At 43.1% G+C, this 16,358-nt stretch overlaps 1 protein-coding gene across 4 annotated transcripts in view; it reads left to right on the top strand.

Moving 5' to 3' along the window:
- The first annotated feature begins 3,271 nt into the window (after window positions 1-3,271).
- The window catches only part of LOC146172925 (TNF receptor-associated factor 6-like), a 28,991-nt gene continuing 15,904 nt past the window's right edge, over window positions 3,272-16,358 (top strand). For 2 of the 4 annotated variants that reach the window (XM_084584122.1, XM_084584121.1), the window contains exons 1-4: window positions 3,289-3,946; window positions 11,851-12,143; window positions 12,537-12,641; window positions 13,303-13,464. In XM_084584122.1, the coding sequence (XP_084440248.1) occupies window positions 11,904-12,143; window positions 12,537-12,641; window positions 13,303-13,464 (507 nt within the window). In that variant the 5' untranslated portion in view covers window positions 3,289-3,946; window positions 11,851-11,903. Of the gene's footprint in view, window positions 3,947-11,850; window positions 12,144-12,536; window positions 12,642-13,302; window positions 13,465-16,358 lie in introns of all 4 variants that reach the window. The other 2 variants (XM_084584119.1, XM_084584120.1) reach the window with 2 other exon arrangements.

Genomic DNA, 16,358 nt, shown 5'->3' with positions numbered 1-16,358 from the left:
GACTGGATAAAGCGAAAAGTAAGAACTACAGAACTATTCGACTGTTTTTTGCGCTTCAGCATCACCGGAAACGGAAAAGACCCACGGAGTAGGCTTCTGTATGACGCCATGTGGCGATTTATAAGCACTTCAAGAAGAAAACGCTATGTGTGATGTGCGCTTTTCTCATTATTTAGAATGTTTAGAATGCGGCTCTGCTCTTTAAATTGATAGTTTTCAGGTTTCCGTCCAGAGGCCAACCATTCTTTGTCTAGTCGGCGTGCGGCGTTGTGCCGTAACAATCTTGGCTTGTCAAACCTGGGTCATGACGTCGCAGCGCGAATTCAACCACACCAAAGCGCTCACGGGCAACGCGACACCATGTGTGGAATGAAGGTATTTAAAACAATACATGTAAGGAGAATTAAAACCACCGCATATCGCACGGTATTGACTTTGTGAAGAGATTTATTTGGCTGAGAGGAATATATCAACAGTTCTAGGTTTCAGGCGGGATTTGAGCCCACGACTCCGGTTGTGAGCCAGAGATGTTGCCGACTAGGTTACAGATGCCCGGTTGCGTATTGTCAAACCATATAACGCAGGAGCATTTAAGCAGACGACGCTCTGGCGCGTGATTCCTCTGAGTAGCGTTAACTGTCGACAAGTAATGAAAATATTGTCAAAACGAATAAGAGCGCATTTAAAGGCCGCTGATCACGTTGTTTTTGTGGCGCAACAGATGAACACTACACATCTGAATACTCTTGCCACTGAAGCATATGTCCGAATCTTGGATTGCAATTCTTTTTCTGAGCATTTTATTAAATTCATAACGCTAAAATAAGGTATCAACTTTCCTGGGGTGTGTTCGCCGTTAGGTTGCATTATGTGATGTTTTTGGTTCTTAGTAACAGAAAAACCAGCCATGAACAGAGCCGCAATTTTGTACTAAGCAATTGCCTTCACCCTAATAATTTCCTGCCTTCAGTGCGTGTATGTTACCTATAGGTTCTGTTCAGAGACACCTTTAAGCAACAATCGGTATGACAACGGTTACACTAAGCAATTACTTTAACAGTAATTATTTTCTGCCTTTACGGATTGAATGTTACCTTTAGGTTGCGTTCACAGACACCTTTCAGCAAAAATCGCCGCTTTCAGTGAGTGTATGTTACTTTTAGGTTGTGTTCACACAAGCCTTTCAGCAACAATCACCATCTATCTCGCTGAGAGCCTCGTCTGCTCGAGTGCTCCTACGGGTTATGGTTTGGCAACACGCTGCCCGACTTGTGCGGCTTGCGAACAAGCATTTGTTGATATGCATTTTGGCATGTTATAGGTTAGGCTGCATGCTATTTTTGATTTAAGGTTAGATTTAAGTAGCGTTTCATGCAATCCTAACTGTGTGCTTATGGATATTAGTGCAGTTAGAAAAGACCACAAGCTGCTACCTCGCCATACTTATAAGGAGGGCCTTAAGTGTTTCAGTAATTTGTTAGTACAGATAACTTTCCGAATTTTACTTCGTTATACCACTTGCGGCCCATATAGCGCACAGATATTGCTATCGGTTAGTCTTATGTGCATGCTCTCACGTTCGATGTTATGAAGCCTGGTTCTGATTAGAAAATTACAAAAATTCAGCTCTCCCTTAGGACATTGAAAGACTCTAATTCAGTGATGCAATTGGTTTGGTTCGTAATGTTTAAGGTCTCAAAGAGATTCAGGCTATGAGGGACACCGTTGTGGAGGGTTGCGGAAATTTCGACCGCCTGTTTTTTTTTTAACCCACAATGACGTCGCACAACAGCGGCAAGGATTCGATCCCGCGTCCTTAGAATGAAAATTCAAGTATCGTAACCGCTAAGCAAGTACGGCGGGGCTTAGCAACGCAGTGAAATACGACGAAATCAAGAATTAAAAAGTGTTCGCGAAATAAGCTTATGAAAGAATTTAGACGAGCCACTACCGTAAACATACTGTCCTCCGCTACACTGAATACATCTGTAAAGACTGCACAGCAGAAAATGAAGGATTTTAGAAGTATCCGTCCAGCATAGAAAAAAAGAAAGGCTATTGACAAGCTCTACAAATGGTATCATTTAGAATCAAATAACATGAATGTAGAAAGGTAGAATACGCCTGCATAGGTCCCACTGCTGTATATTTCAGGGCTCTGCAATCTATGCCAATTAAAAAAATGCAGGGTACGTAAGGGCAGGTAATATCACTGATATCAGTTCGAATGAAAGAAAGTGAGTAACTAAAGATAGAAAACTTCAAAGTAACTATTTCGTAATTAATATTATTGCCATGATTAACGCACAAGGAGTTATGTTTCTCAGCTTTCACAAAAATTCAGTCGATGACTTCGTTTTGCTGTGGTCTGAGAAATGTCTCTTTAGAAAGCTAGAATTTGTTCTAATGCTCATCAGTACCGCAACAAGCTTGATGCTTTGGCTGCCAAAGTTTAGTAAGGCGAAAACAGCTATATATTACTATTAGAGTGCGTAATCGCTGTAACATCTATGAGTTAGGTGCTCCATTTTCTTTAGTCGTGCTTAGTTCAAACGTGAAGCTTATGTGATAATGAGAATGGCTTTTTCAACATGGAGAACTTCAAGTTACAAATAACTGCGGCTATGCGATGACACTAGAACCTCGTTGAGAGCTGCCATGCAGTGACACATAACATGCATATCATGTGCTGTCACACACAGTGCATGGCTGCACATACCACACACATTCCAGAGTCCTCCCATACAGCCTCCCCCGTAGTCTTATTTGCTTTGGGACGTCAAACCCTATAAACCAAACAAAGACAAAACAATTTTCATTTTGTTATGCTCATGAATGTTGCTTTTGATATATGCGTATACAGATATGAGTGTACAATGACATGCGGCGCCTCGTTCAAGATTCAAAGTATTTATTTCTTGTACATGAGGAGTGTGGTTCGACTAATGGTAATCTTTTTACTCCTGGAAGCTCAATGCGGGATAGGCAGCAAAACCGGCGTTACAATCCTTTATGGTTTCGAACTCATCGCTCATAAATTCAAGAGACTTTTTCAACCCAATGACCTCATTTTGAAGTTCCTTGGTGACATCACCACTACTTAAGTCCACGGAAGATTTCACAGTGATAAGAGCATCAGTGAGCGTTTGAAGTTTTGCTTCAAAAAACAATTTAAGACCCCTGTTACACGGGCACTTTAACGGCCGTTAAGGAAAACGTTAGTTGGCCTTAACGGCCGTTAGGCGGAGTTACACGGCAGCGCGAGGGCCGTCGGAAATCCAACGGCGATTGACAACAACGGAGCTCGCCGGTCTCCGTTCCGCCGCCGTTTCCGTCTGTTTCGTCGTGAAATAGGCAAGACGGTAGCCCCCAGCAGCAACGTGTCTCCGTTACAGGTGAGCGCTCCGGCGCAAAAACGCATTGCCTGGACAGTGTGACTGACGCATTTACTTATAAACTTGTGGCAGGATCACCTTGCCGAACTGCGAGCACAGAAACACAATGCGCCCGTGTACGCAAAGATGACGGCGCTGTTCAACCAGCTCGAAGTGAACTGACCGAACATGAAAAGCGCCGTGTGAGCGCAGCCACCACCGTTTCGTTCCCATGGCCGTTACGGCGTTCAACTGACGCTCAACTGAACTGCCGTTGAAAACGCCCGTGTTACAGGGTTATAGACTACCAGCCCAAAATTGGTACGGGCTGGAAAATGCACGGTTCTCACTGTCAGAGCAGTCGCACGTAATCTTAGCTGTTCTCAACAGATGGCAGTGCGTTTCCACGGCTACGTCAGAAATGTGCGGTATCTCTGTTCCGTCCCCTGCTGCAAGTTTCGTTATCGGCGTGTCGGCAAGTGCGCCGCACCCTGAAGTTAGAAGGCAAGGAGAGCGTCGCCTTGGTTGACTTGACTGTGCTCGCTCCGCGGCTTCAACAGTGGTCGGAGAAGGTATGCTGTTATTTTACAGTTATAGCGCTGAAATACGCATATTATTAGATCGCGACGTCGATGGATGGAGTTCCTGTGGTCCGCCATTATTGCACTAGGTATTTTTGAGGGAAGGCTGTTGTTTTTATGGCAGCAGTGCAGTGTTTTCGAAAGTGGTGCGTCAGAATGCAAACGAACGACTGCGCAGCAGCTAAGCAGCTGAGGGAAAAAAGGAATTGTTGGAAGAGCATGCCGTAAATAAGAATACACGCAAAAAAGTACAGGGAAAGAATAACAAGACAAAACAACAGGACGAGAGAAAAACAGCTCAGCGAAAAAGGAGCGCACATATAATTAGGGTGCAGCTTTGCTTGACGAGTGCTAACGGCAGAACTATTGCTTATGGAAGCCTCGTATCCTTGTCTTTGATGACGTAGCTTTTAAAGTAGCACGAGCAAAACCTGAAGAACTAAGAAATCAAATGTGTATAGATATGCGCTTTCTTTTAGTTTTTTTTTTCGCTTTTGTCTCCACTCTGTACCGATGTAGCCGCGTAAGTTGTGGTGAACAAACAGCACCAAAATGACAGGGCAGTTGTTGGTGTAATTAATGCAGAGCCCTCAAACTTGTAGTAGAACCAGACGCAGGAACTGTGCGACTTCAGCCCTACGCGATCCAATGGACATACCTATGTATTATACTAACGTCGTGCTGCATACATGCCTCGTAAATGATTTAGACGCGGAAACCAATTGAAAAAAAAAAAACAAAACAACAAAAACAAAAAAACAAATCGTCTACATGACCGAGTAAAAAGGCGGTTCTCTAGTTACGGTATCATACAACCCAGCCTAACCTAAACCAGCCTAAAATTACAAACTTGATGTGCTGTGCTATATCTTATGCGTATAAGACTGCAGTAGGTACCGTGCACTGCACTATACTGCGCTTTACTGACTGGTAGTTGGGATGCTTTCTTTCTTTCTTTCTTTCTTTCTTTCTTTCTTTCTTTCTTTCTTTCTTTCTTTCTTTCTTTCTTTCTTTCTTTCTTTCTTTCTTTCTTTCTTTCTTTCTTTCTTTCTTTCTTTCTTTCTTCTTTCTTTCTTTCTTTCTTTCTTTCTTTCTTTCTTTCTTTCTTTCTTTCTTTCTTTCAACGAATTAAGCGCCTTTTGATAAATAATCCCTCTAGTGGCATTGTTTCAGCCGTCACGAAGGTACCGTGCTCTATTGAATCGCATGCTTTACAGAGGGCTGATATCTTCAACAAATATCGATAACTTGAGCTGACTGTCGCGCCCGAGGTGAAAAATGGAGCGTACGAAGATAAGATTGGGTTACACTTGCCGCGAATAATGTAGGAAAGCCACGAAAAAAAAAAAAGAACTATAGTGTTCAACATAATAGCTTTCAGTTGTAATGGCGGCGACCCCAAGCTGACGAGTTCACCCCGTTGGAACTCATCCAATATTCGTTGAAAGTAAGCTCGCAGAGAGACTTCCTTTCCAATAAACAAGAAATAATATAAAATCTCGCAATGGCGCGCACTTTCAATATTTAGTGGCCCAGTGTAACATCCTGAATTCCAGAAGAAAGAAATCGGCATTCTTCTTAGGTAGGTGTGCTTTTGGGTAACATGCTGATGCAGCGAAACTGTACTTGATAACTTCGAACATAGAAAACTGGATTGACTTAATATGCCAAATATGATGTCGTTCAGATTGCTTTAAGCTGTTCAGCCGTAACTCCAACACACTAGACGTCACACTTATCACGGTTACTAGGTACGCAGTTTCATTGCACGAATGGTACATTTGGGCTGCTCTTACGATGTGATTAAGCTAACAAGGTGAAGCAAATCTACCATGAAGCTTTGTATTTTTGCACACATGGCACTGCCTTCCTCACGTGACTGCAGTTACTGTTACTCTGCTCGAGTTCAGTTTGCACCCACGGAAAAAATGTCATCTCCTCTCTCTGTAGTGTGGCCAACCATTTAGTTTACACAGCTACATGAGTAAAAGCAGGGGCACAGTTCGCAGTTTACTACTGGGACGTCTCATTCGAGAAATCAGCACAGTGCACACCAAATTTGGCATCTTGAAATGTGTTTACTTTTTGGTCTCTTTTTTGCTAGGACGTATCGTATGTGTTTAAGGGTTTAAGCACTTATCAATGTAGGCGCGTGACTGTTCAGGAGTTTATCGCTTGCCTTCGCTGTTATCGCTCAGAGTGTATCATTTTCCCGCACTTAAGCTGCGATAATCCACGTTTTGTTGTATTTGATCATAGCTTGCATCTAGTGGCCGCACTAGAGGACGCACCGGAGAACATAACGCAGTCTAGAATCTGTGCTAATGATCTACAATAATTTGCTAGCCTGGTCAGCTAGAGTTTAGTTTTAGATATTTATCATTATTATCTTTTACTCTCTTGAAGATTGCCAGCTCAGCTGGCCACAAAATCCAGACGTGACATTCTGGCATATAAATAGTAAATTTCTTAGTTCAAATACCTGTGTTGGGTCTCTGAACTCGGCTACGAAGCGTAGGAATTACGGTTTTCTATCCAAAAAAGACAGCAAGCTGAAATCCATAAGCCAGAATTACCTGGCGCTCTGATTGTTTTACATCTACTGAAAATGCCGCATTCTCCCTTTAAGTAACCTTCAAAGAAAATGTACCTTCGAAAAAAAAAAAAAAAAAAAGCCGGAGGCAGACACGAAAGTGTCTCGCTAAACGGTAGTCAATAGCATCCGAGTGGCACATAAACTTCTCAGTAGTGTTTAATTAAGCTAATCATTTTGAAATCACTGTCGGCAAGATGAATAAAAGGGCGCAGACGGAACGTGGACGCAGAGAAGAATACAAGACAAGTGCCGTTTTCACAACTGGTTTATTGGGAAAAATACGAACTCCTAAATATGAATAAGTATCTAATCGACAAAACATACAGTCAGCAAGCCTTGTGTAAGCAAGCCTTCGGTTTCACTATCTAAGAGAGAAATAGGATATCTGCGTAGATTTGGACATTGTTTTCTTCTTCTCCTAGATTTGTTAGCTGACTGTATGTTTTGTCGATTAGATACTTGTTCATATTTAAGAGTTCGTATGTTTCCCAATAAACCAGTTGTGAAAACGGCACTTGTCTTGTAGTCCTCTCTGTGTCCACGTTCCGTCTTCGCCCTTTTATCCATCATGAACAGCTTTCAACTAGCCCAACTGACTGCCTTTGGCTTTTGCGAAGAGTTCTGAATAGAGCTCATCGTAAAACGCTACCTGACTATCTCCTGGCTGTCGATATACACAAAGCTTTTGACAATGTTCGCCATGAGGTTATCCTGGAGGAACTCGCCAAACGCTTTCCTAGTAATCGTGCCCAAATCTGGATCCGCAATTTTTTGACATCTAGACCCATTCAGCTACATGGCAAAGCTCCGGGATGGGTGCCCAAAACCTATTACTTGGATAGGGGTGTACCTCAGGGCTCCATTCTCGGACCCATATTGTTCAACTTGGCCATAACACGCGTCGCCGAGAATCTGAAAATCAGCACAAGCGCAAGATTCGCTATATATGCTGATGATATTACCGTCTGGACTGAGGCAGCGGATTACGTAGACAAATATTCTATGGAGACTGAACTTCAGGCGGCCCTTTTTTGTCTTGAAGATACACTAACCAAAATTGGCCTCGAACTCGCACCACATAAAACAGAATTGATTAGTATCGACGGAAAACATAAAACCAACCCCAGTATGCAGATCCATCTTCACATCGGAGGCAACACCATCACCTCCTCAAATGGGCAAATCCGCATTCTTGGCCTGCCCATATCAAGCTGAAACAGCCCCCAGAAATGGGTTCATCAGTTACAACGCCTTTGGCCAGCACTGCTACATACTATTCGTCGCCTGTCCAACCGGCACGGCGGTGCGCGGCAGCATGCCTGCCGTGCGATGGCCAGAGCAGCGGCGGTCGGAAAAATCCTCTATGGCACACCGGTCCTCCAACTGTCGAAGACTGACTTCGCTAAGGTCGAACGCCTTCATCGCGCAACACTACGCACTATTACCGGTCTACCTAAGCACACTCCTATAGCCGAACTTGAGCGTTTGGCCGCTCTTCCACCTCTCACTACCATCGTTACCGAGTCACAGACGCCTCATCGAATACGTCTAGAGAACACTGCCCAGGGGCGTCGCCTGCTGGCCTGGGATGAACAGCGTAACGACAAAACACCAGCCCTATATGCATCACTTCCCCCTTGGGAGATGCCAGTAGTCACACGCGTCCATCGCCGACCTATAAACCGCGATTTTGTCATTCCCCGGGAGCTCCTAGCTGCCCATCACCGACAAGAGCGAATCCCCGATACGACTGACATATACGCCGACGCATCCATTACAAGCGAATTCGCATCTATGGCCTGGGTATGCGATGACAACCCTTCCCTTTCAGGCGCTTATGCCTGCCATCTACCTCAGGGTACCCCTCTTCACGCTGAACTCCTCGCGATTTGGGGAGCCTTGTCAGGAGTGCCTTGCACCGGAACTGGGTCACTACGTATTCTTACTGATTTCTTTGAAGCTTACAAGGAAATCGCTACTCCGGGTTCACAAGATGCAACAGCTACGGCTATACAGCGCCTCCTTAAACGCCACCAACTCGCGACCAGAACTGTCGCTATTCACTGGACCCCAGGTCACTCGGACGAATCAGGGGGCAATGCGGCGGCACACGCCGCGGCTGCCTTGGCAGGTGGGATGTCCACATTTACTTCCCCACCCCCCTTGCTTCATCCTTATTCGACCTTGGGCGGGCAACTCACCCCTTCTCTTGCCCTTATGCACTATACTCGGACCAGTCTTCGTAGCCTCAGTCAGCATCGCATGCAGGTGGCCACACCAGACCCACCTTTTACGAGAAGAACCCACCTCACCCGAAGTCAAGAAGTCTTTTTGAATAAGCTCATCGCCCATGCGGCTTACACGCCACGTATTATGGCCCGCTGGCGTCAGTATAAGGAGAAAATGATTACGTGCCCCCACTGTACGACTCTAACCTGCGGCGGCATATCTCATTTACTTTGGGAATGCCCTGCTTTTTCTACTGGACGCCCCGAGATCGAACCCTACCGCCTGAACTACCGTTCCCTTCTAGAAACTGATGCAAACACACAGATGATATTTGCCAAGTATGGCTCGCTTAGTGGCCTGGTTAGAGCAATGTGATTTGAGTGACGACCTAAACAATGAAGATTATGTCTACTCCCCTTTATCCCCATCCATGGCCATGAGCCTTCCAATTCAATAAAGGACAATCAATCAATCCATTCTGATGCACTGTCGGCAAGCCTGCGCTGAGCCTCTCACACAAGAATATTATTTGCGGCGAAGTTGTTACCATGTCACGGCTAAACCAGGTGACGTAGGACAGGAAGCTGGTCATCATAAAGGACTTGAAGCTAAGTTAGGCGCATGTGCCTCGCGATTTGTGTCTCAATATCCGAGACACTCGCGTAAGCGCAGGGTAAATTATGCAGGGTCCAGAAGATGCGGCTGGTTAATTGATGCTTGTTTAAACTTTGCCCGCACATTCAAGTAAAGGGGAATTGCTAATGTATTATCGAATGCGGCATATGTGGAGCACAGTTCGCAACTGCGGGGAAAGTAACGTGCCTGCCAACATTGATCGGTTTAAAAAATGATGGCTGTCTGAAACAGGTTCGCGACGACACTTTTAATTGGTGCTGCGCTTAGAGTTCTCGGTTGGGGTGTGGAATCCTCAGGGCTTTGTTTTGAGGACAGGCAGTTTATAGCGGCGAGATACTTTTACTTGACCTTAGCCCCACCGGGGTGGCGCAGTGGTTACGGCGCTCGAATACTCTTCCCAAGGGTGCGGGATCGAATCCCGGCCTCAGCGGTCGCTTTCTGATTGAGGCGAAAAGCAACGTGCCCGTGTGCTGTGCGATATTAGTGCACTTTAAAAAATCCCAGGTGGTCGAAATTTCCGGAGTCCTCCCCTACCGTGTCTCTCATAGCCTGATTCGCTTTGGGAGGGTAAACCTCCAAAACCATACTAAACTTCTACCTGACCGGACATGAAAATAGCAATTCCGAAATCGTCGTTCTCTGCAGCTCTGTGCGTAGAGGTATCCGTATCTCAATGTAATCTGCACCAGATTAGTTTAAATATAGAATAGCATCATGCTGGGAGGAGAGGGCATAGGCATTACCGCTTTGCTGAAAGCTGTGAAGCCTTGTGTGGAGCACTTATTCAGTGTTTCAGGCAAATCGCTTCGAAGTTTTCGCCGAACTCCGCACGTTTCCTTTCATTTTTCCTTAATCTCTTAAGTGGAAAAATGCCGGTTTTCTCTACGGTCGGCTATAGTTGCCCCATTTGAGCAGCATAAAATAATGGCATGAGAAACGACGAACTGGCCACGATTGATGCAAATCTGCATTTCCGTAAACACGCTGTGATGCCTGAAATTCTTTAACATTTTGTCGCCATCCGTAGGGGTCAACATTCCGCAAGAAAACTTTACCAAGTTTCTTTTATTTAGAAAATAAAAGTTGTTAAGTGTGAGACGGCAAATTAAGGATAAGCGATTGTTTTTTTTTCAGAAGAATTCGCACAAAATTTGTGTGTACTCGTAATGATTCACTCAGACAATTCTTTCGCAGCGAGGGTGCAGTAGTTGTGGCGCTCGACTGCCATGCCAAAGGGTGTGGGATTGAATGCCGGCTTCGGCGGCCGTCTCTGGTGGAGGCGAAAAGCAAGGAACCTATGTGCTGTTCTATGACAAGGCACATTAAAGACCCTCAGGAGATCAAAATTTCCAGGAGTCCTCCACTACGATGTCTCTTAAAGCCTGAGTCGCTTATGGACGTTAAACTTCTTAAACCAAACTAAACCAAATAGACAAATCTGCAGTTGGAGACCGATTCGCAGACTGTGTTAAGTGACCCATCGTCGCATATTGTGTGATCGCAGTGTGTTTCAGAACAGCAGATATCTTAGGAAAATGGAGTAGGTAGCTTTATAACGCTTTGACAGTTTCCAAATAAGCGATATTTAATGATTTTAAGAGAAGTAAGCGCACAAAGGAGGAAGTGGGAATTAAAGTTGTGAAAAAAGGGTAAATACGAATCCTGAAAATATGATCTTGTGCTGCGCAATCTACCCCTCACCGTCCAACCAACTCATCCTCTACTTCGTCGGCTGTGCACTGCGCCCACCTTCGCTTTGACATATAAGGTCATGATAAGCGACTGTAAGCAGCTAGAGCGCAGTGGAATGCTAGCCGCATGGCTTAACTATCGAGAGCAGTATCCATTACAAAGTAAAAGTAGTTAGAGGTAGAGCTGTATCCTGTAGGACAAAATTCAGTTGTCAATAACAGTGGGCCTGAAAAACAAAACGGCGTCATCACAACACGATCATGCAACATTGAGTTAGCGACTGCAAGGTAAGTTTACCAACTGCTGTGAAGGACGTCATCCTGCGAAAAATGGTTCGAAGAAGGGACCATGGTCACAGGGACGTTTTCTTTTTCAAACTGTTGCTAATATTTTATCCGTAACCTACTCCAGGCCGCGTAGTCGGCTAACCTTGGAAACCAATATTCACTGTGTGGACTTTTAAGCGAGAAGGTACGTAAAACGAAACGTAGTAGAATACGTCACTTTCACCTTGCCTTTTTTTAATATACTCACCTTCCCATGGCGACATTAGTCAAAATCAAAGATGCCTTTTCGCAACCTAACTCAGTCTATTTCGCCGACCACGTTTCGGAAGTCTCTTGCGGGGGCCTCTTAAGGCGAGGAAGATTTGCAGTTGATAAAAAGGGTTTCAGTAACTTCTACTCCAAAGTTAAGTTTGGCCTTTCACGCATTTGTTTTGCTTTCACTGCACTATACGCAGATCACGTCGGTGATGAGAAGTTCGCTGGCACCATCTTAAGCACGGTATTCAAGATGGAACGGATTCCTTGCTACGAGCTGAAAGACCACCAAGACTTCCCAAATGGAATTACAGTTCCTTTCCCCACGCAGCTTCGCGTGGAACTGATTTGCTCAGCCTGCGACGCCATAACACCCAAGGGAACCAAGGACGGCAAAGGCCATTCCTTCTGCCAAGAGTGCAGCCTTATGCAAACAGACAGTGCCAACCGCTTCACATGCTTGATATGCGGCTGGCAGGGTGACCGATCCTCGGTAAGCCTTTCCATTGGTGATAATGCATATATTAGGTTTCTTTTCTTATTGCGAACAGTTTAATATATATAAACCAAATTGTATGCATCTTGCAGTACAATTCAATAGATTTTTTTTTTATTTTTGTTTGCACCTTTGTGAAGCTGCAACCATTAAAAACAGCTCAAGGTTAGCAAAGGACAATTTTTTCAAAGAAAAATGAAGAATATAAATTGTTTTCAGTGTAATCAGAGCTACAAGAGTAAAACAAAGGTATCTACAAACCTGTTGTTTTTATTGCTTACGAATGAACTAAACAGTTCTCGATGCCACCCAAGTGCCGAAATGAGGAACCGAAAAAATGACCTAATAGCGCCATCTACAAATTTTGAGGATATTTATTTTTTATTTCAGATGAAGGATAATGCGGAAGAATGGGCAATGCTACAACAAATGAGAGCTTGTTGTCCAAATAAAAAATTGAAATGTCCTTATAATGCAACTTTCCAACAAGTTTTGGTGAGTTGATGATATGCTTACTCAATTTCCTGACTGCAATCTTAGCTGTGCATTGCAACATATTGATGACTGCCCACAAAATCAAAACAAAAATATTTACAATTAATGTGGGCAGAAGTCTTCGGATCTGAACGGTGTGTAATAGGCATTGTAAACATCGTTTTTAAAAAGGCTGCACACAGCGAAAATCACAATATTGACGTCTGCGTTTAACATATACCGTTTTTTTTCTGACAGACGCACCGCGGTGGTCCCCTACCAAATGTAGGATTTGCGACCTTGAAGAGGCTAGATACACTACTATAGTCTAAATGTACGGTATCAGGATTGATTATCAAGCATATCATTTGCTTTAACTGCTCCACTTCATGCTTAATTAAAAGGTGCCAACTGTGGCTAAATGTGCCTAGTGCCTAACAAAGTGAGTGAGGCTGCCCTAATTAGAACCTCCTTCATCTCGTAAAGCTCCAGCTCTCTGGTTGAAGGTTCAATACAATATGTTTTCTATACGTTTGTATTTACACCTTATAGAAAAACTTATGCAACGGTTGCAGTTACAGATGACTAGTTGTCTTCCTGTTTGGTTGGTTAGACGATTAACTGATTCGGTGATTGATTGATTTAAATATATCATATTTTATTGCGTGCCTCCGTTTCGCAGAGGCACTACGAGCGCTGTGAATACACAGGAAAAATGCCCTGCGGGCTGTGTGGAACGGCCCTAAATAAAAAGGCTCACACAGCCCACATACTGAACGAGTGTCCAAACAGGATCCTCCAGTGCGTGTTTTGCAGGGACGACGTCGAAGCCTGTATGAAAACGGTGCGTAGTTTATTTATGCTTTGAAGCATTACCCATCTTCAACGATAGCACGTTTTTACAAGAACCACTTAACCTAGCAGCTGTTGAAAAAACAGCCAAATTTTGCTCAGACTTCCCAAATCATTCCTAAATCAAGAACATTATACTGAAAAACAAAAGCAAAAAGATAGCGCTAGTTTCTTCAGGTCGTTTCTTTCATCCACTTGGAAAGAAAGGAGTCTCAGCCCCCTGACTGAATAAATAAAGTATAGAGATATGATGATGGTTCCCAGAATTTAATCTCTAACCATCTTCACTCATTATTATTTGAGCAGGCTAGAATTTATGTTTGCGTTGATTGCTCTTGTGCATGAAAAACTAAATATTCCTTATGAAATAGCCTGATGAAATACTGTTAAAAAATAATTTTGTTCAATAGCCTTGCAGTGACTTTAAGGATTCATAATTGCTCATTACGAATGAAATATTAGAGCACCGTGATCTATAAAATAGATATCTAGTTCGCACAACTTACCAGGCTGCTCCTTTTATTTCTCGCATAAAATGTTACCAAGAAGCAAAATGCAATAGAAACAAAATGGCTGCTGCTTTTCTATGCCATCTGCTGCAAAAGAAATAATGCATAAGGCTTAGGTCATATAATAGTAAGATTTCATAGGAAGCACAGCATTCCAAAGATGAAATGAAAATGGCTGGACTATCTATAATAGAGAGGACTCTTGAGACATCAGTATTGAAATAAATCTTGAAAATAAATAAAAATACACAAATAATCAAATGAAATTTTAAACAAATTAGGTTCAAATAAATGATTGTCTGCTAGTAGCTATTACCGAGAGGTGCATTCCGAGGCCTCCGAATACCGCTCTTCTTTATCCTAAATGATGTTTGCATTGCACAAAATGCAAATGCGAACCTTCGAGCATTTCAAGGTGAAGTTCTTGCGAGGGGGACATACCTCATACCAGTTGATAAAATATCTGATGGGTGTTAGAGTGAGCAAGCAATATTACCGCTCATTCAATTATTAACTGGTCAATAATTGGCGAAAGGCAAGCCTGCAAAGCTCGAATTTTAATAAAGCTTTCTCCTCTAAAGATTCAGTCCTCGTCTCAAAGTGGCGCAGAGAAATTGTCTAGAGTTCACTTTCCGTAAACCAATTACTCTACTACAGGACAGAAAGTCCCAGGAATTCGCGACGAAAAAGTTATATTTTGGTGCTTGGTGCGTACCTAGAGGTATTCCGTTCGCCACATATATCTTGCAGATTATACGTTTGTTCGATAATGTGAAGCTTGACCTCACATTAACAATCCTCTTTTAAGGGCTGCAGCATTAAGCCAACGTTTAAACTTTTTTTTTTTTTTTACCATTGCATGCTTGATTGTTGCTGCCAACTGTAATTACTATTTTTGTAAAGCGCGATGACATAGAAGATTACCTTTGATGTTTATGACAATCTGCGTGTTTTGCATCTGCATTATTTTTCTGCATTTGCAGCCCTTTTACTGCTTCGTCGCTACTTGCCGATGAGCCTATGAGGTCCTATGATGGGCCTATAAAGAAGCACTTGAGTGTTCATATCCTTTTATCGACATAGCAGCGCAATCATTCTCAAAAAATATAACACCAAGCTCGCTTTCTTTACCATAGTTAGTGGTATTGCAAAATAACAATTTTGATCAACTGTTTCGTGTGTGAGCCCTCAAAAGTATTTGTAGAAACGAATATAGAGCGATATTGATGAAAAAATATCGGCAAGCTGACGTAATTATAGTGATGGTTTAATGGTAGTTTATGGAAAATATTTGTAGGATCAATGAAGATCTGATTACATTAATTTTGATAGGATTTTTGCTAGCATTATTGATAGTATCGCAGTCGAGAGTACAATCGGGAGTGCAATCGATTTTATTATGGGGACTAGATTGACATCTCCACACCATGTGAGATGAAGAGCAACGACTCTATCCATCGATAGTACCACAAAAACAAGACAGCAGTGTTGTGAATTATTATCTGCTTGTTAGCGAGTGGCATTGCCAAAACATTTACGATAATAGACTGTAAGGAAAACATAATTCGTGCATTTATAATCATTCTTAGGTGAATAAACAAATGATTGAAATCCGCACATAAAGTCCTGCAACTTGTCCATCAATACATTCATGCTCTAAAGTAAATGTACTTGAACCACACCAAAAAATTTATTTCATATCTTGCTATTTAAATCTAAAAAAAGAAAAACTCTAAACTCTGTTTTCATATATGCATCTCTCAAAAATTGCAATGGCTTCCACTGGCTGTGAGTGAAGAGATCAACTTGATTATCTAGTATCAACTACACACACACACACACACACACACACATATATATATATATATATATATATATATATATATATATATCAGTTCAGTTCAGTCGTTCAGTCGTGTCCGACTCTTCGTGACCCTATGGACCATGTCACGCCACGCTTTCCGGTCTCTCACTATCTTCCTAACATCACATAACTTCATCTGCGATGCCTCGAGGAGGCCATCTAACCATCGCGTTCGCTGCCTACCCCTTCTCCGGCGACCCTCAACCTTTCCCAACATCAAATCTTTCTCCAGCGACTCCTCTCTTCTCATCAGATGACCAAAGTAGCTGAGCTTTAACTTTAGAATTTGACCCTCCAATGAGCAGTCAGCGTTTATGGCCGACAATATTGACCGATTTGATCTTCTGGCAGTCCAAGGAACTCTCAAGAGTCTTCGCCAGCACCACAATTCAAACGCGTCAATTCTTCGGCGGTCAGCCTTTTTCACAGTCCAACTCTCGCATCCATACATCACAACTGGAAAGACCATAGCACGAATTATACGGATCTTGGTTGGCAGACTAATCTCTCTGC

The sequence above is a fragment of the Amblyomma maculatum genome, chromosome 11, assembly GCF_055883805.1.
Source record: "Amblyomma maculatum isolate TAMU_Amacu chromosome 11, ASM5588380v1, whole genome shotgun sequence".
In the NCBI taxonomy this organism is placed as follows: domain Eukaryota; kingdom Metazoa; phylum Arthropoda; class Arachnida; order Ixodida; family Ixodidae; genus Amblyomma; species Amblyomma maculatum.
Note: the sequence above shows the minus strand (reverse complement) of the source record. Positions and strands in the feature narration are given on the sequence as shown.